The following is a 21,478-nucleotide window of genomic DNA, read 5'->3' as shown; positions in this document are numbered from 1 at the left end:
TGAAAAATTGACAGCATTTCTTTTTGTATCCATGTGTACTAATGAGAGGTAATGCATTCATCTCTTACTAAATAAATCTTCCCTTTGTTAGTTGTGCTGAGTGTATTGTATTGAGTAATTAATTAGTTAGTTCCCAATGCTTTATCTTAATACTGAATACTACATAATTTTGATTGTTCCTTCAGAATAGTGCTAATGGCACATCATGGGTAGGACCAGAGCTAAAGAGGGTTGGGATTGTCTAGTCACTTACTTTCTTTCTGGATATTTTTGTTTCCTTTGTAAGTCATATTTTGCCTTTTCATCTACTTACAGGGACTTTTGACACTGTAATTTCAGATTTTACTGAATTTTACCATTTCTTTGCAAATAGATGCACAAGGCTTGCATGATATACTCATTTCTCAGGAAATAAAGCAGTGAAATAAGTAATCTGCTGGATATTTTTATTTTGGTTTATTTTTAAATTCGGAAAGATGTCTTAAATTGGACATGTGCTTCCCTAACAAAATCAGTATATATATATTTTAATGTATAAGTCTGAAGAGCAAGTCTTCAGATTAACAGAGTTAAAATACATCTGTTTTCATTTCTGAGCCCTTTTACATCTAGAACAGTATACTGTTTGACAGACTTTATTCCTTTTCAGTGGATGATCCCCCAGTGAGTTCCGTCTCATATACCATTGATGGCAAACCTTGATGGTGATGGCTAAAGCAGCTGACTTTGATTTCATACCATAAACAATTGTCAGTTCTCCATTCTCTCTTTAAAGTCTTACTCATTTGTTACTTTCTAGGATATTTCTCTGTAGTTTTACTTGTCCTCTTTTATATTAGTCATCTCTCTGCATTTTCATTCTCCTTCTGAAATAGCATGATAACCTTAAAGAAAAAAAAAAGAAAATCCTCGTGGGTAAACCCTAGAGAGTAGTATCTTTTAATATAAATTGGCTATCCTTCCTACTAACCCCGATTTCCTGAACTTTATTGGACCTATGCTGTTTTCCTAAAATCATGTATACCAGGCTTTATTGTCAAACTAGTGAAAAAGTGGAGTTCACCTTTTCCTTGTGAGAAATACTTTGCTGTTATAAAGCTTCCAATTCCATTAATCTTGGGAACTACTAACAAAAGTTTATACCTTGGCTTGTAATAACTCATAGTGTCTATCATTGGCTGAGAGCTCCATTCAGAAGGGAGAGGAAGTACTGCAACAGTGAGTATATTTTATTTACTTAAAAAAATCGCTAAGCAGCTTAGAACTTTGTAAGAAATGAAAAAGATGGATATTTGTGTGTTTTTATCATGCTGCTTCCATCTGTTTTTCTCAAGTATGTTTGGAAAACCTGAGTTGTTATTTACGGTTAAAACAAATTTGGAAAACAATAGGTTAAAAAATTAGCCAGGCACCAGAGGCTCACCTCTGTAATCCTAGCTACTCAGGAGGCTGATAACTGAGAGTCACGGTTCAAAGCCAGCCCAGGCAGGAAACTCTGTGAAACTCTTATCTCCAATAAACCACTCAGAAAATTGGAAGTGGTGCTGTGGCTCAAGTGGTAGAGTGCTATCTTGAGCTGAAGAGCTGAGGGACAGTGCCCAGGCCCATAGTTCAAGCCCCATGATCAAAAAAAAATAAATTATATACTTTTGATTACACATCACTTTTTAGAGTCAAATAGAAAGTTATTAAGTATTTTAAATCTTCAAGATGTGGGGCTAAAAAAGTAGTTCTTCACAAACTTACCTGCTCATGACACTTTTCTTTTCCCCCATGTAGAACATTGTAGAAAATCTACAGGACCTGCTTAGCAGTCGTCTCAATTACTTTATTTTTGCTTCCATTCAAATTATCTATCTATAATAACTGCCTGTCTTATTTTTGCTTTCTTTTTGTATGATGGTAGTGGGTTTGTACTCAAGGCCTTGTGCTCTTGCTTACTTTTTTCACTCAAAGCTGGTGCTCTATCACTTGAATCACACTTCTCCTTTTATTATTTTGTGGGTTAATTGGAGAAACACTCATGGATTTTTCTGCCCAGCTTGGCTTCAAGCTGATCTGTAGATCTCAGTCTCTTGGATAATGTGGATTAGCCAGTACTTGGCTATGATTTATATTTAAAATATATTATTTTATAGCAAATAAGCGCTTTACAGGGCCTTGTGTGAACACAACCCCAGTACCACCATATATATATAAAGATATGTTTAGGGGCTGGGGGGGTGGCTCAGTGGTGGAGCGCTTGCCTTGCATGCATGAGGCCCTGGGTTCGATTCCTCAGCACCACATAAGCAAAAAAAATAAGCTGGAAGTGGCGCTGTGGCTCAAGTGGTAGAGTGCTAGCCTTGAGCTGAAGAGCTGAAGGGACAGCGCCCAGGCCCAGAGTTCAGGCCCCACAACCGGATCCCCCCCTCCAAAAAAAAGAAAGATATGTTTATATCTGTGACTGTCTATATATCTATATCTGTGTCAATAAATATCTATATAGAGAGATATATTTATATCCATATAGATATAGATAATATAAAGATCTAGATCTCTGTATATAGATCTGTATGTATATAGATAGATATGGATATAGGTATAGGTAGATATAGATAGATATAACTATATATGTATATAATTATATATATATAGTTTTTGATTATATAGCATATAAATGAGATTTTCAAATCCAATATATTTTTGTAATAAAATATTTCAAAAGATTGCTTGAACATTCCGAAACTTTTTTTAACCTTTGAATAAAGGGCAAAATATATTCCTGAAATGTTCTTTTTATGTACTACTAATAATATGGTTTTATTGCATTTTTATTTTACATGTCATTATACAGAACATGCATAGCTTTTAATGTAATTTTATCTGTTCTGGAACTTTTTATGCATTAACTTTCAGAAATTGCCACTTCATAAAGATTCCCATTGTAGTTTTCATAATATTTTTTCTGTAATTTTTACCTACTAGCTGTATGATACTTATTTATTCCAAGACATTTTCATTATTTCTTTGAGTTTTATATTTATAATTCTCCAATGAAGTAATCTAATGTAAAATCTGAAACACTCCCTCCTTTTTTTTTTTGTTAAGTTGGTATGGACTATTAAATAAGGAATCAAAGCAAGTTAATTCCTTTGGGTTTATGGCTCTTCTTTAATATAGAAAAGGACTATTAAAAGATGAGCCAGGCGCTGGTGGCTCACATTTGTAATCCTAGCTACTCAGGAGGCTGAGATCTGAGGATCACGGTTCAGAGCCAGCCCGGGCAGAAAAGTCCGTGAGACTCTTATCTCCAATAAACTACTAGAAAACCAGAACTGGCGCTGTGGCTCAAGCAGTAGAGCACTCACCTTCAGCTGAAGAGCTCAGGGACAGCGCCCAAGCCCAGAGTTCAAGCCCCACAACCCACCAAAAAAAAAAAAAAAAAGATGAAGATTTCTTCCCATAGCAAGATTTGTATTAAATGAGGTAGTCTTTAAGCCATCAAATATTATTTAAAAGATTGTCACACAAAGCCTCCTAGGAAATGGTCTTAATTGCTCTTGACTTCCCTTTCTTACTTTCTTGATATGATTTGTTATTTCAGATGAACTGATAATTGCATTTCTAATTCTAGACCTCACTTAAGAGATCTGGTATGTGTGTAAGGATATTCTTATTTCAGGAAAAATCCTCTTTTCTTGTACTTACAGTTATAAATGAAGCCTGACTTTACTCTTAGATATTAGCTAGTCGAAATGTAAAGAAATGGCATAAACAATCAGTAGATGTATACCTTAAGATGTATACCTATGGTTGATGGTAAAATAATTTTATGTTACTTCACAGATTGATATTTACCTAAAACAGTAAAAGGTGGTCATTAATTACTTGTTGAATATTCAGTGTTATAATGGTGATTGCCTTCATTACTGAAAAGTCCTTCCTAGACTAACAGCTTAAATATCACAGCTTGATGTAGCAGTTTTTCACCCAATATTTCTTGAGTTGTTTTTAATATCAAAGTGGATTGGCTTCTATCTTATATTAAGCATTAAAATAATGGATATCAGAAAGGTGGGAGATGTATTTCCTTCTCTATATAAGCCTCTAATATCTATAAGGTTACCATCAGATTGAAATGATACCAGTCTGGGAGCAGTTGCTGATGTTCCTGATTACAGTTTTGCATGCTAAATGAATGAATATCCTGAAGCAAGTAATTTGGAAAGTATACCTTTCACAACCTTTGGTTGGCATTTCTTATTATGTAAATATGCTTGCTTTTCCCAGATTTTTAAATTAGGAAAATAGGGCCAACGTTCTTGGTAATGATTCACAAAGTTATACCAAGCAGTGTATTAGAAGCCAATTTGTTTTGTATGCTTCAAGCTCTAAAATGTTTGGACATACATTTTTGAGTCTTAGTAACTATTTTTTGAACCATTTAATAAATGACAGGACAATAAAATGGTGTTTATCTTAAAAGTCTTAAGTAACTAAAGCTTACAATAATGTGAAGAGGGAGGATACAGATATGTAGTTTTTCTCATCAGGTAATTAGGTAATCTTATCAGGATATCCTGAAATTGTTTACCAGTACCTAAAAGAATGTTTAGTATTAATCAGACTTTTAAAATAAGAAGCTAAAGATTTAAAGCAACAAGAAAAGAGAGAATATCAAGACTTTGAGAGTTATTAGTGCTGTAAGTTGGTTCTAAAATCTTTCGATACAATCTATCTCTGGTTGGTACTTTGTCCTGATTTGTATAAACATTTATTAATAGTTGTTCTCCATTAAAAGGTAAAACTTCAGAAGACTGAAGTGTTTGCAGACTTATGGTACAAAAGATCTAAAGATCTAGACATAATAAGCGTTGCTCATATGCTCAGTCCATTTGAATTGTATATTAATTTTAATTAGCCTCACTTGGCTTTTCTAGCCCTCTATCACCTGAGTTATGTCCTCTGTCTTATTATTTTGAGGTTTGCTTTTCTTGTTGTCTCTCACTGACTTTTAGCCTTAAAAACGGAGTCTTCTACTTGGATCCCTTTCCCCAGCAGCTATGATTATAGGTGTATGTTACCACATCCAACTTGTTTATTAAGAAGGAATGTCTCTAACCTTTTACCTGGGCTGACCTTCACTTGCGATCACCCTGTCTCTATACTCCAAATAGCTGAGGTTAGAAGGATGAGCCACTGTACCCAGCCCTGTTTCCTTACATTCTTAAGAAATAAAGAAAGAAGTAAAATTTCTCATTGAATGTGTTTCAGCTTTGTTAGAAATAAGATAAAATATAATTTCTTTAAGGGAAATTAAAGAGTTACTCTGTAAACTAGACAGTGGAAGGCCTAAATTTTGACATAAAAATGTAATTATAAAAAGGTGTATTGAAACATTTTAGGAATAATTTTAAAAACAATATAAGGCTTACAATTCAGGAAGATAATAAATATATGTTCTTACCTATTGAAAATACTTAAAATTGGCTGTGGAAAGTCTGGACACATGAATTTTTATAGGTCTAGTGAATATAATTGCTTTAATAATAATAACTGCTGAGAGAATATCAACAAAATGTGGTCACAGAGTAGGTTACAGGTGATCAATGTCTTCAAAATAATCAGCTTTCAAAATAATGTTTAAGAAGGGTATAACTTAAACAGTATAGCTGAACCTGCTAAAAGTTTTTAAGCAAATTGCCTTAATAATTTTAATTACAAAATGGTTTCGCTTTCAGAAATGAGGATTATTTTGCTTTGACATTGTCTACTATTTATTGAAATTTTGGATTTAAGGCTGGGAAAGTTTTCAGACTCCATAAGCCTTATCCTGAAACAATTTTTTTTATATGGTCATTGAGTTAAATGTATGCTCCTCTTGACCTTTGAAAGAAGGGGAGAGGGCAAGGCTGGTCTTGGGCAAATTACTTCCACCTCCCTTTTTGCCCCTGCTTCAGCTCCAGGGGAGCTGGAAATGCACAGGATGAATCAGAAGACCTGGGTTCCAGTCCTGGCTCTGCCACTTACTACCTATGTGACTTTGGGTAAGTTACTTAACATCTCTGAGTCTCAGGATATTGCAAGGATTAGATAATTTACCTATGTAAAGTGATTTGTAACCTCTCTAGAAACATAGTGTTTTAGTATTATAGGCTTGGCTTCCTCCTCTATTCTTTTGAAGTCTCATGTTCTTAGCTATGCATTTTTTAAAGCAACCCAGAGTAACAACTATTTTTGTGTTTCCTTTTGCTTTCTCCTCTTTTGGAACTATTATTCCTATCCTCTGCATGCTTTGGAGTTAAGTATTCTAAAAGTGTAAAACCAGGTTGATTAATCTGTACTGTAGAGTATGGCTTACTATTACCCTAACTTACCCCTCACTCTATTTTTCCCTGTTATACAGTGCTTAACAATATCAAAAGATGAATCAGTAGTGCATGAAAATTCAGAACGTGGCAAAGAAATGTTTTAGCTGAGGGCAGTCCTTTTTTGCTAGCTCACTGTTCTGTCGGTAAGGTAGACAGCCGGAGTATACATTTTCCTGTAGTCCTTTCATTTTCTCTGTGGAAATGAAAGGGAATGGATATAATTCAGGTTACAGTTCTTAAGAGGTCTTGCTGGAACCTAGACTCTTTTTTTTTTTCTCATTGTTGCAACAGGTCCACCTGTATCCTTATTTAAACGACTGGAACCTAGACTCTTAACCTGAGGAATAGTGGTAGCAGATAGATAGGGACTTGGACTCTCCTCCCCCACCCCCCTGGTCAGCTCCCTGTGAGAATATCTGGCCTCATCTCGGTAAAGTAATCCTAGCCTATCTTAGCCAAGCATAATTTACAGTGCCTATCTTTCATGGATGTTCACTTTACAGAGTGCATGAAGCTGAGGAAGAGAGAAATTTTGCTTTCTGGATCACTTCAGGCTTCAGTTCTGGCTTCAGATCAAGCCTTTATGTGTGTTTGTTAAGTTAAATCCCTCCCCCTCCCCTGCACAATCTAGGATGCTTTCTCTGGCTATATATAAATAATCGCTTCTGTAGCTACTTACATGAACTGCTTGCCATTAATGTCTTGATTACCATGCAGCATGACAGTTACTCATGTCATAAATCAGGTTAATTTTAGTAAAGATTTATTTTTTATCATTAAACCATAGATTTATGCTCAATATGGTTTCTTGCTGAAGTAGCATTGTCATCTTTCATAACTAAAATTTGGGATTATTGAACTCTGGTAGTAATCCAATGCAAATTGAAAAAGTGTGCAATTTAAATTTTATCAATTTATGAAAAAATTAAATATTAACACTTATGCTAGCAAGGCTGAAGTGATAAGAGTACTTTCATGTATTGCTAATGGCAGTGTAAACTAGCATGACCTCTATTTTTTCCCCAAGACTCTATAAAGTGTTTTAAAATTGGGAAGCAATAATCCTACAATTGGTAGTATCTCCTTAAGGAAATTCTAAAAGGAAAAATAAAACAATCACTGGGAGATTATCATTACTACATAACTTAATAATAAGACACTAAAAGCTACTTAAATGTATAGCAATAAGAGAATGGTAAAGTATCATCTACCTGTACTATAATATAACTGTTTTAAAAGATTATTACAAAGACTATATATGAGAAATTTACATAGTAAGTGAATAAAAACAACTTAAAAACTTGAATGAAAATATACTCAAGACAGTGATTGTCTTTAAGTAGGAAATTCATTCAGTGCTATGTATATAAATTCAATTTGTAAACTTTTTATAATTCTATATTATGTTTTCAATTGGGAAAAACAAAAGTAAAATGAATGAGAATTACTCTGTGACAATATAGTCTTGGTTTTCAGATCTTGTTATAACTGTAAGAAAAGCATTTGCTACACAAGTAAGGCAATATTTTTATGTTTATTTGGCACAGCCTCGTATCAGCCACTGGTAGAAGTTTCCATTAGAAACTTGATAATTTGATATTTGAAAGTTTACATAGGAATGGCTATTATTGCTCTAGAATCTCTGCAAAATCCAGCATTGAAAAATGTTTTATGAAACAAGATTTAGGCTCCTGCTAGTAATTTTAGTAGAGTTCCAAGACATTAACAAAGTGTCAGGTGGTTGTGAGCTTTTTTTTTTTTTTTTTTCTTTGTTGGTTGGGGGACTTGAACTCTGGGCCTGGGTGCTGTCTCTGAGCTCTTTAGCTCAAGGCTAGCACTTTACCATTTGAGTCACAGCGCCACTTCCTGTTTTCTAGTGGTTAATTGGAGTTGAGTCTCATAGACTTTCTTCCCCAGGCTGGCTTTGAACCACGATCCTTGGATCTCAGGCTCCTGAGTAGCTAGGATTACAGGCGTGAGCCACCGGTGCCCAGCTGTGAGCTTATTTTTATACCTGTCATTAATAAATTGAATAGAAAAATGTTAAGTAAGTAAGCAATCTAAGACATAGTATATGTGTGTATGCACCCATGCTTAAGCATGATATTTAAAAATTGTGATTTTACTAAATTGTACCTTTAGAGGGATTATTTTAGTAAACAAGAAAATGAGATAGGATATTAGTTTAAAACTATTTAGCTGCGACCATGGTGATACATAGCAGGAGGATACCTTGAGTAGGAATTCAAGACTAGTCTGGACAATATGAGGAAATCCCATAGCAAGGGAACAAATGAGCAAATAAATTATACTCTTTAATCCCAGGAGATTTACTCTAATCTATTGAGCTAGTCATAGGTTCTTTCCTAGAGAGAGTTTTCCTAACCTGGAACAATTTCAAATAAGGAAAATTAAATGCTTCTCATACTTTTTGCATGAAAATTATAAAGTGTTATCTAGCATTGTCTATGGAATTATAAAACAAATTCCTAATGGAGAACTAGGCAGAGCTATTATGAAGAGACACTCTTAGGATCACAGTTTATGTAGTAGTATAGAATAATCCTGCATTGTTGCAAGATAAAATACCATCATTAACAGTTGATCTCTTTCTAATTGCTACCAAGCCAAAATATTGGTAGTTTATAACTTGTCACTCCATTTAGAGCTTGTTTTTTTATTATAAAAGTGTACTGTTTATTTTAATACTCATTAAATGAAAAAAACATATTAATAGCAAGTTCTTCAAAATTTGAAGGTGATAAGATTCCCTTCTTCTTTTCCTTGAAGGAAGAACTGAACCTAGGGCCTCACATATTCTAGACAAACACCCTACCACTTGAGCCAGCCCTTAGTCCCTTTCTTTTATATTTTGCTTTTGAGATACAGATTCTTTAATTTTGCCTAGGCTGGTCTGTACTTTGTGATATTCTTGCTTCTACCTCTCCATAGATGAGATCACAGGCCTGCACCCCAATTCCTGGTTTATAGTAACAAATTCTTAAGTAAATTTAGGAACTTGCCAATTTAATTATATGAAACAGAATTGTTTGTATCTGTCTTCAAGCTTTTGAGGATAAATTTCTTGAAATATATAGTAGTTATTATTAATAATTTGTTGTGAAATATTTCTATGGTTAATTTTACTGCTTTATTACATGTTTCTTCTCAATAGCCATGTTAATAGAAGAATTGTGCTCCATGTCTATGGACAGTAAGAGAGGGAATACTTTAACTTGTGCCTGTCCTGAGGCTTGACATCGGCACCTGGGCACTGTCCCTGAGCTTTTTGTGCTCAAGGTTTGTGCTTTAGCACTTGAGCCACAGCTCCATTTCCAGCTATTTTGGGGAGTTAATTGGAAATAGAGTCTTATGGACTTTCCTGCCTGGGCTGGCTTTGAACTGCAGTCCGGAGATCACAGCCTTCTAAGTAGAATAACAGAGGTGAGCCACTAGCACCCAGCAATAAAAATGATTTTGTAGGGTTAAAGTTGCAATAAGAGTTAATCTGGCATTTTTATTGGGTTATTCACATTTATAATGTACTAGTATAAAATAGTCAAATAGCTTGACTCAACCAGTAAGCTCAATGTTGTTTTTATTTTTTATCATGTATTAATTATACAAAGGAATCTCTTGGTGATATTTCCATACATGCATGTAATGTACTTTGAGCATATTCATACCCTTAATTTCTTAGCCTGTCACTTTTAAACTAATTTTTAATGTTTATGCTATTTTCCTTTATTGAACATATTAGCTCATTTTAAATCATAGCTGTTTAAGGATAAAGTAGCCATTTCAGGGTAGTTCATTCTTTCAGTTGAGTCAGAGTAGACTGATTCAGGTAAATAGCGTTGTGAATAATTTATGTCCTGCAGATCTTTTATCATCTAAATAATATGTATACATGTTAGTTTATTTATGTATTTAAAATGTGTGATGGATAACACTTGATTCATACCTGTTTCTATAAACCTTACAATAATTTGATATGACAATATAATTTTCTTCTTCAGTCTGTGGATCTACTGTGAATTTGGAGAAGAGCAGAAACCTGGGGAAGATAATCATTTTTAACCTCGGTTATGTTTGTTTCTCAGAAAAAATAGCAATAAGAACATGGAACTAAATAAACATCTTGTCAGGAAAATGGGAAATTGAAATATTTGGCATTTTTTGTTTGTTTTCTCTCTGATACTTGTCCTTGAACTCAGGGACCGTTATGTCTTCCTTCGATCAGTTGAGCCATGCCTCCACTTCAAGCCTTTTGTAGATGATTGTCATGGATTTGTCTACCAGGGCTGGCATTGTTTGGCCCTTGATTCTTAAATGTTAGCCTTTGGAGTAGCTAGGATTATGTGTTAGCCACCTGTGCCCAGCCTGACACAAGGTTCTTAATTAGCATTAGTTCCATTTCTTTCATTTTCCTTTAAAGCTTTGGAAAGAGCAGCCACTCTTAATTATTCGCCTCCCGAAAGTGATGTTTGCTCACCCTGAATTGCTCTGGCAACTACTGACTGAAGTTAGACATTGCCTATCCATCCTAAACTACTTTGGGACAAATCCTTTTTAAAAAATGCATTTCTTTTCCTGTCTTCTAATGGAATATTATTAATGTAATATATTTATATATTCTATATCCACATTCTTAAAATGTAGGCCAATATAAGACCCACAAATACTCTTACCTTAGTTTATCTTACAAAATGATTGAACAAAGCTTTTCTTAACTAATAGTATTGGTTGCAAAGTTATAAAATATGTTTTTTTTCTTTTCAAACCATTTTCCTCCAAACTTTTCCAGTCCTCATAAATAGGTAGCTTCTGTTTAGCTCTGACAAGCTTTGCAGGCAGTCCTACCTTTGGTGCACCTGCTGCTTGCCATTGGCAAAATCCTTGTCAAAACCTGGATTTTGCCAATATTAATGTTTAACAGTGGATGAGCTTTTCCTTCTTACTTCAGTATACCTTTTAGGCCTGTTATTCTCTGATTCAGTGAAAATGAAAGTGAAATTTTATTATTGTATCAGATATTTTGTTCTCTGAAGCAAGATGGTTATAAATTGTTAGAATCTCTTGAATTGTTTTCACTTAATAAATAGTCTTAAGTCTTCACAAATGGTTATACAATTTGACCATATCACAGGAAGTTCACTGTTCCTCCTTAGCCCAGGTGATCTGTTTGCTGCTTTACTAGGGAACAGGAATAGGGAACAGAACAATCACAGGGAATAGAAATTAGGTTGCACAAAGAGGAGCAGTGTAAATAATCTTAAGATGTACTTAGAATGAAAACTTAGGTTGTTTCTTCTTCTCAGTTCCATGAATATTAAATATTTGAGAAACCAAAGAAAATCTTTGACTGTACAGAGACTTTAAGCTTTCTTAATTTGTTCTTGGCATCATTGTTTTATGCATAGTAAGTGACAATGAGGGGATATCTTCCATGTTTGGACAAGAAGAACGTAGAATTTTTAATATAACAACACATTTGTTATGTTTTTGTTTAAAATGATGAGCACATTAGTCTCAAAACAAGAATTTAGTCATTTCCTTTATCTTCTGGTAGATACCTCAAATGCTTCAGGTATAGATTTACAGGTAATTAAAACATGGTTCCTATTGTCAGTATGTTTAAGAATACAATTGTTTATGGATAGATAGATTGATGGATAGTATCAGGTGGTAAATATTATTTTTTCTTTGTCTAACTTACAAGGGATAAATTTGTTTCCCTTATTACAAAATTTAATCTCCCATATCACAAAGAAAAATCTCTGTGATACTTTTTTTCCCCTATATCCATCCATCCATCAAAAAACGATTGAGAAGATTTCCTAAGTTTGGAAACAAACTACTTTTTAAAAAAAAAAAAAAAAAGTTAATTCGTCACATATTGAAATTGCAGACAAAAATCCACGAATTGAATCATACTGAGTAAAATTACTTTTTCATGTTCCTTCTCCATTAACGTCCTGAGGCAAAGTCATAGAAGTGATTGAGATGGGAGAACTAGAGTATTTTTATGTCCAACTTGGTTACAGGGTATCTCAGTCACCAGGAATAACCCTTAATATACACAAACCATTGTAATATACACGGGATCCTAGTGAAAAATGTAGAGTCCTATTTTACATATCAAGAAAACCACAAGTACATGTTCAAAGCCTGTATACCCTCTACCTATAAATATAAATAAATGTTAACATTGTGCCTGAGAAATTGTGAGTTTAATGAAATGATGTACATAAAAATTTTCAGCATGGCAGTAAGCTTGTTCTTTATGTGTTATCAATTATTTTGATAGAGTTTTTTTTTTCCTCTTAAGTATAATCAGTCTTAGTTATCACAAAATTTAAGTAGGGAACTGAAAATATATATGGGTAGAATTATAAGCTAATAGTTCTCAAGGAACTAGAAAGTTTTTCCTACAGAGGAGAAACCAACTAGTTCTTTTAAACCTAATAATGTAATAAAATAATCTTTCTGAGATTGTCTTACCAACCTCTAAATCGTAAACTGTTTGAAGACTGAATTACATTGTAGATGTTACCCTTGCAGATGGGAGTCCTAACTTCTACTCACCGTGCAACAAGGAAGGCTAACAAATCACCAAAACAGTTTGTGAGAAGTACTTGATATAATAATTTCATGTTTATTCAGAATATACCAGTGATAATGCTGTGCCAATGTAATATGTTTTATACTACACCGACTTCAGGTGCACTTAGGTTGGGACATAGTTCTCTAAAAGTATAATGAAATATATGAAATATACCTCAGAATAGGTTGTAGATCTTTCATTTGATGGCATGTACAATATGAATGAAGAGTAATTGAGTAACTGATTTTTAAAAAAGCAAACACTCAAACAGTTATCTAGTAGATTTGTATGTGTAATAGTATTATATAGGCCATATTTTCAACTTTAAGTACAAGTTGATGTAGACAGTAAACACTAAATTCTATACAATAAAAGATGATTTAGGGAGATAGACATACTGGGAATATTGACAAATAATATTAAAAATAAGGAGAGGTAAAATACTGGCTCTTAAATAATTTATAATCTCTTACATAGCACAGGAAACACACTCAACTATGGAGGGTAGCTAGAAGGTCTTCATTTGAATATTTATACTTTGAAGTAAAGGATGTGGAGCAGTGGAGTTGGCTGCCCAGGTTGGTGAGGGCTCCCTTCACAGTTAGCTGTAGGAAGCAGAGCCACCATTTGTGTATGGTACAAGAGGATTTATTCACAGGTCAGGTGTCAGGTCATTGACTCCTGATATGACCTCACATTCTTATAACTAACTATATTGACTGGCCTAATAATTCATATGTGTTTTTAAACATTTTTTTCCACTCAAATGATTATATTGTCATACAAGTATTGTCAATTTGGGTAATTACACATGAATTGGAAATTAAGCATGGTAATCATGTTGGTTATCTTGGGGATCTACTTGCCTTAAGATTTGAACTTTTCTTTTTCTGTTAGTCTCATGTTCTTTAGTTCTCTGTAGGGGAGGGAAAATATCAGCAAATTATTTTATGTCTATCATATACATTTCTTCTTATAATTATATCAAATATTTCACATTAAATCTCCCATCCTCATATTTTTTTCTAGCCTTTATCTTATCAATATGATGTGAAGCTTTGTGGAGGTTTTTTTTTTTTTTTTTTTTTTTTTTTACTGATTCAATTTTTTAAATGTGTATTTCTGGTTACTGTAGATTATATCCATTTCATTCATTTCATATAAAATGTATTGAGCAAGGGTTTTATTAAAGTACAAAGCAGTCTGGCATTATAATGTACTAATTATTACTTTCAGAGAATTAGCTCATCTTGTTATATTAGCTAAGAATTTTAAGTTGTAAAAATGGTATAAATTGTGAGAGTGAAATGTGAAATAGTAAACCTCTCATAATTAGTACTTATCTGTCTTAATCATAAGATATTCCAAAAGATATTTGCTTAACTAGCATTTTTTTAGAATACAATAGCTTTTGTAAAGATAGATTTAAAATTTATCAACAAACACATAAAATTTATCAACAGACACAGAGACATGTATATGCCCCATTGTACTGGTTAAATATTCTATTACTTTTAAATATTGTTTTAACTGGCTTCTTTTTATGGTATTGCTTAAAATTTACGATTGAAGGCAAGATATTCAAAAAGATAATGTTTATTTTCAACATAGTATTTTATGCAAAATGTCTAATTTTTTATTGTGTTCAGTTTGCTCCTTTGCCCATTTCCCCCCTCCTTTTCTTCTTTTTATCTTTTTTCTTTATGCTTAGAAAAGATTGTTCTCCAAAAGAAGCAAAAATGGATAAAATAATCATAATATGAAATGATTTGTTTTTGTGTATATTTTTTCAAAGCCTCATGCTTGCTATGCAGGCATATTACCCCTTTGGCCATGCCACTTGAATGACTGGTATACATCATTATATCCTGGTCATTGGTTGAATTGGAATCTGGAGAATATCTTTTTCTCAGATTGGTCTCCAACTGCCATCCCAGTTCTCCTACCTATACTTCCATAAGTAGCTAGGATTATAGGCTTGAGTAATAGTACCTGTTTTTTGTATCATTTTTGAACTGTTGAAAAAATTAGAAGAAGTCAAGTGACAAGTCTCCAAAACACTTTTCTACTTTTTTTATCTACAAAAGCAATTTGAAGAATATTTTTGGTAAGTAGCTAATAATAATCATAATTATAAGAGTATTATTAAAATAATAGCCAACATCTACTGCTTATTTAGTAACATAATTTTCCAAGATACCTCATATATCATTACTATTTCCTACATTAAAGAATTGAGATTTAGATGAATTAAAATGTTAGAATATGATGGACCCTAAACCCAGACCCAAAGCAATTTGAGATGGAGCTCTTAAATGCTAATGGCAGAACACAGTATCTCTCAAGGAAATCATCAAGGAGATTGAGGTCTATATTGAAGTGTATTTAACTGTTAGGTAAAACAGGCAATGAGTTTTTAAAGAGGTACACATTTAGACAAGTAATATATTCACTCTTGGGTTTTAACTATAGTATCTCAATGCAGGTGGTAATTATTAAATGATGCTTATGGTGCATTTAAAGCTGAAGCCATTCGTTTATTCAGAACTGACCATATGACCTTAAAAGATATTATGCTAAGGAAAACAGGACTAATCTTATATGCTGTCACTTTATATAGAGTATAAAAATAGTCAAATTCATTGGAGCACAGAGTAGGATAGTGTTTCCAGGAAGAATAATTCGGTAAACATGAAGAAATACTTGTTAAAGGAAAAAGATATGCAAGATATGTAAGATCTGGAGATCTAGTGGGATTTGGTGACTGCATTAACAGTACTGCATTATATACTTAGAATTTGCTAAGAAGGTTTTTGTCACAAAACACGGTGACAAAATAGGAAAAAATAGTTAACTATAAGAGACAATAAGTATGTTTATTAGCTTGATTGCAATTATTTTGTAATGTATTCATATAGTAAAACATCAAGTAGTGTACTGTAAGTATATAAAACTCTTAAATGTCCAATATACTACAATGAAGTTGTAAAGATTTTGAAGTTAAAAAAAAAGTTGGTCATGGAAAAATTAAGCTATTAAAAAATTAAGGAAAACTGTCTGAAACAAGAATTGTAAATACTCACTGTGTGATACAATAAAAAAAAACTTTAGGTTATACAGTCTAGGGGGTCTTGCTAAAAGCATGGCCATTTTTGTTTATAATGAATTACTCTGAGCTTTAGTTTCTTCTATAAAATGGTGAGGTTAAGAAATTTAGAACATTATTGCAAAAATTAAATGAGATAATCTGAAAAGGACCAGGCACATAATAGAATAGTCATTCCCCCTCCCCCTCTTTCTTTTACTTCCGACTATAAATAAATTCAGATGTAAACTTTTATTGTTTGGAATGAATTAGGGATATCTCTTCTAGGCTGTTTCCCCCATTTTTTCTTGACAGCTCTTCGATGGTTGAACTTTCATGAGTATACTGCCAAAGATAGCTTCTTTACTTTGATAATAGGGTAGAAAATCTTAATGATGTCAGAATAAGGACAATGATGGATAGTATTGTATCTGCTTTAACTGTGATTTCAAATTTACTTCTACCTCTTTAAAATTTAGCTGTCTTACTTACATTATGCTTTAATTGAAAGTACATAGTATAAAACCCTTGATCTAGGTATTTTGATGATTTCATGATAGCCTACAGAATTAAAAGTAGTTTTAATATAATGCTGTCTTTAGAAAATACAGATTTTAGAAAACAAAAAAATCAGACCTTTAGATAAATGCTTCTTGAAAATCTGTATAATCGTACAGGAATTAAACCATTATTAAATGTTATTCATGCATTTTGGAACAGTTATCTGGTAACCAGATTTTGTATCTGATATTTCTTCTGTTTTTCTTGACAAAATGTTTTAGTTCAAATATAGTATTACTAGACAATGTACATAAAAAGTGATGATCTTCGAACTCCTCTGAGTAAAGGGAGACTATTTTTCCCATTATATTTATTATTTTATTCATTGGTGTAGAAACTAAGATAAATTATCCTTATCAAAAATTTGCTATGTTTGGTCACCTGTTATAATAGATTACTCATGTTAATAACTCCTGAGAATTTTTTTCCAAATAAATACGTAAGGTGACTTTTTACTATCCAATTAGGCATTTGATTTATGAAAGTAAAGGGCTTAGATTTGGTTAAAGGCAAAGGGGAATGGCCTATGTTCCAATTCTTGTTCTTTTACCAGCTCAATTCCATGTATTAGCCAAGTTTTCTACCTTACAGGTTTGCAATACGTAACAAAGGTTGAGCTAGGTTGAGTTCATAATTTTGTACCTTGAGGATTATAAGGCTTGGTGCCACTGAAGAGAAAGTAAAGAGTGCTACTTATAACAAAAACATCCACATTATGCAAAACATCCATTTTAACCTGAATTTAGCTATCTTATACTGATGTTTTACATAAAATTACACAGTGCTGCTTTACTGCCAAAATTTAAAAAAAACATAAATCCACTTCATTAGATAATCTACAAACCTCCTTCTAGTTCTAAAATTTTGCTTGTTTCTTTCCCTCACTATACGGAAGCGGTAATGTGAACCAACAACCCAATTATTAGATGGGCTAATGCACTAAATAAAGTCATCTCAGAAAAAGTAAAAGTGGGCAATAGACACATAAAGAAATGCTTACCTCTTTGGTCATACAGAATAACAGAACAATACTGAGATTCTACCTCACCCCAGTTAGAATGGCCATTATCAAGAAAACAGTAACAGATGCTGCTGAGGATGTGGCCAAAAGGGAACTCTAATACACTGCTGGTGAAAATACAAACTTGTTTAACCACTCTGAGAAGCAATATAGAGGTTCCTCAAAAAACTAAACAGCTACTCTATGATCCGGCAATCCCACACTTGGGTATTTATCCAAAAGATTACAAACTAGGATAACAGTAAAGATCCCAGCACAGCCATGCTAAATGGCATCACTATTCACCATAGCAAAGGTATGGACTCAGCCCAAATGCCTCTCAATGGATAAATGGATCGAAAAAATGTAGATAGATATACAGTGGATTTTTTTTGATCCATTAGAATGATATTGTGACATTTGCAAAGAAATTGAAGGGCCTGGAAAAATTTAAATGAAGTAACTCAGACTCAGAGAGACAAGGGTTGCATATTTCCCTCACATGTGGAGGATAGAATTAGTTTATAAACACGTAAGTAAAGTGCTGGGTAACATAAATGTATACAAACATATTAACTAGCATAAAATAGATTCAGGAGAGAACACAAGCGGTGTATTCCTTAGAAAAGCAAAGTCCCATAAGATAGACACCAAATGGATACTTGAAAAGAGTGAGGTACAATCAAGGGAAGGGGGAGTAAAACAATGATGAGAAGAACAGAGGAGAATGAAGCATAAAAAATTCCATGTGTATACTACAGAATTAAGAAAAGTGAGGGGATGGAGTGGGTTGGGAGGGATGACTGAGAACGTTGAAAGCGTTGACGGTGATCATTAAGAAAGAGAGAAGGGTCAAGTGCATGGTGGCTCATGCCTGCAATCTTACAACCCAGGTGGCTGAGATTTGAGGATCACATATCAAAGCCGGCCTGAGCAGAAGAGTCTGCCACTCATCTTGAGTTAACCATCAGAAAACTGGACATAGTGTTGTGGCTCAGATGGTAAAGTGCTAGTCTTGAGCTAAAATGCTTGTGAACAGCAGCCAAGCCCTGAGTTCAGGCCCTTTAACTGGCAAAAAAAAAAAAAAAAAAAAAAAAGTCCAAAACAAGGAAACTATGTAGTGATGGTCTGGAAGAATAAGATGTTTTATTTTCTTGGCCTGGTGAGTATGACTCTTAGCAGTGTGGCTTTAAAACTGAGCAAATCTTTGTGTTATGAGCAGTCCTGTGAGTTACAGCATGTTTAGCCTCATCCTTGCTGTCCATCTATTAGATGCCGTAGCAGCTCCCTCTAGGCACTGCCTAATGTCCCCTGCATGACAAATAGTTCTCAGTTGAGAAGCATTGCTCAGCCTGTTCCTTAGAATATTTTGTTTGTATGGTTAGCTGCACTCCTCCTTAATATTTGTGGAACAGAGAACCTATTATGTAAATGCTTCATAGCTTCACTGCAATATGTTCCACGTTCCAAGTGACTCATTTACAAGGAACTTTTGTAAAACACCTTATTTATAAGTTGGGAATACATTGTTGGTCTGTGCTTCTCAAATACAGTGTACACTAATGAAAAGGCACAGACCTTATGCAGGAAAGGTATAGTTATGTCTGTCAAATGTTCTTATCACTGAGGATATTTGCCTCATTTTCTTATTGGTTTATGTTCTGTTTTGTTCCAAAGTCTGAGTTCATTTATACATGACACGACAGGAAAATTTTGTAATTTTTTTGTCATTTTATGAAAAGAGAGCAATGGATGTTTGCTGACATTGGTATGAAAAGAACTCATTTTGAATGTCAGCTTTTATCTGATAACATGGCTAGTGAGCAAAAAACTTGAGTCCAAAAAAAATGCTTGTAAGTCTCAAAAACTTATGTGAAGATGACACTTGACATCCTCATTGTATACAGGTTATCACAGATCTTAGAACCTGCCTGAGAGTCAGAAACAAAATGGCCTTAGTCAAGACTCCTTCTCTAATAAGATTTGTCCTTTGGGAAACCCACTTCATCTCTATGGGTTTACAGTTAGGTTTCATGGGAAACCTAGAGGGATGTCTAGGTGGCCTTAGAATTTTGCTAGCTAACATGTCAGATCTCTACAAATGTGCACATGAACTGTAAAAATGTGCAGAGTTTTTTTTTATCTGTAACACTATTGAAACCTAAAGGGAAAAAATGAAAAAGGCTAGAAGAGCAACCATAGAAGAATTTCATTCAAAGACAGCTAAATAGAACCTGATAAGTTGAACTGTAGAATAAAACATAAAAAGAATACTGAAACAATGCTAAAAAAAAAATAGTAGCTATAGATGGTATAGAGTAGCTGTAACTAGACTTTTCCTTGGGCTCTTTTGTAGGAGGAATTTCTAAGTTAAAAAGTAAATGTTGTACCTTTGACAGCAATTGTAAACTGAACTGTCAGAAACTATTTATTAACTTTCACTTATAAAAGATTATGAAGATACCAATTAAAGGAAAGAAATCTCATGGTCAATCATCTCTGTAGTCATATCTATTGGCTTTGGCTAGCACAGTCTGACTTTTTAAAACACAGAAGAGACTGTTTTCAAATAGCAATGTCATTTTTATTAGGCAGTCACTCAGCAGATACAGTGTCCTACTTCTGTTGCTATAGCTTACTGGTAAAGTATAGAATTTCAGATGTTTTTTCAGCCCATTCTGCACTGGATGTAGAGAAAACAACATTCCATTCAGTTGCTGAGATACTTCTTCTCCTGCAGTATCAAATATATTTTCATCCTTTGCAGTTAGTATGTAAAGCTTTAAATACCTTTATTCATAAAAGGAAAGATCTGCCTTTCAAAATATCTGTAATACTTTACAATTATCATTCAGAATAGTGACTAGAATAACAAAAAAGTAACTCCTTTTCTGAATACTTGAATTTCTTCCTTTCTTCTCTGTCTTTTTCTTTTGCTCCAATTTCTTTTTCTTTTTGTTTTCATCTTTGAGACAAGGCCTTGCCATGAAGCCCAGGCTGGCCTAGAATTCAGCTTTTTACTGTAGGCTGCCTCCTGGCCTCAGTCTCCTAAATGCTGGGATTGTAGGCATGTACTATCCAGCCTGCTTCTTCCTATATTTTAATTGCTTTGCTAAGTTATAGACCTATTATCTGACACTCCTAACTACATTCAGATTGACTGTTGAGAAGGAGATAATTGAAAAGAAAGTTCATCCAAAGTTTGTCTTTAAAAGGTGGCTGTTGAATTATCCATTGTCAGATTTCACCATTCTCTTATGAATGGTATTTGAAGATGATCCTTAATGTTTGGCTGTTATTTCTTTTACATCTACACTGAGACTTTTAAGCAGCAGTATTTAAATTCAAACCCAAATTTTATTTATTTGTCTTAGAAATATTGGAGCAAAGTAATAAAGCTTTCTTGGACTTAAGCTTTTCTGGACTTCAGTATCCTTTACATAAAGTGGAAATAATGGTTCTTTTTAAAGAATACTGAGGATGCCTAATAGTGAGAATTATGTTCATGAAAAATACCAAATATCATTGCTAAAAAAAATAGGATTTGATCAAATTGCCTTAGCATTTTACCCTTTCCATTAGGTAAAATTACTGTAGGTATATCTGTAAAATTTTTGAAGAATAGAACTCAGTCTCTCACATTATTTCCTATGTCTTTGAGGAAAGAATATTCAAAGATAAAGTAAGGAAGAGGTAGAAAGAATAAACTTGCAAAATCATGCAAATTGTTATACTCTGATAATTCAGTTGGAACTTAAACTCTGTTTAATAGATGATAATTGAAAGCTATTTTTCCATGTCTAGTAAGGCATATATTTCATAGCTGAATTAATTTAAAAACAATAAAATAACAGAGTGGCTGCATTCAGTAA

The 21,478-nt window shown here is 33.5% G+C and overlaps 1 protein-coding gene across 4 annotated transcripts in view; it reads left to right on the top strand.

Annotated features, from left to right (window-relative positions):
• The window catches only part of Tdrd3 (tudor domain containing 3), a 113,650-nt gene that overhangs the window by 87,435 nt on the left and 4,737 nt on the right, over positions 1-21,478 (top strand). For 3 of the 4 annotated variants that reach the window (XM_070002880.1, XM_070002882.1, XM_070002883.1), the window contains exons 13-14: positions 1,166-1,218; positions 5,943-6,029. The exons of the other annotated variant lie outside the window; for it this stretch is intronic. In XM_070002880.1, coding sequence (XP_069858981.1) covers positions 1,166-1,218; positions 5,943-6,029 — 140 coding nt within the window. The remainder of the gene's footprint in view (positions 1-1,165; positions 1,219-5,942; positions 6,030-21,478) is intronic. 4 annotated transcript variants of the gene reach the window in all.

This window comes from Dipodomys merriami, unplaced genomic scaffold (assembly GCF_024711535.1).
Source record: "Dipodomys merriami isolate MVZ:Mamm:240054 unplaced genomic scaffold, mDipMer1.0.p SCAF_6, whole genome shotgun sequence".
In the NCBI taxonomy this organism is placed as follows: Eukaryota; Metazoa; Chordata; class Mammalia; order Rodentia; family Heteromyidae; genus Dipodomys; species Dipodomys merriami.
Note: the sequence above shows the minus strand (reverse complement) of the source record. Positions and strands in the feature narration are given on the sequence as shown.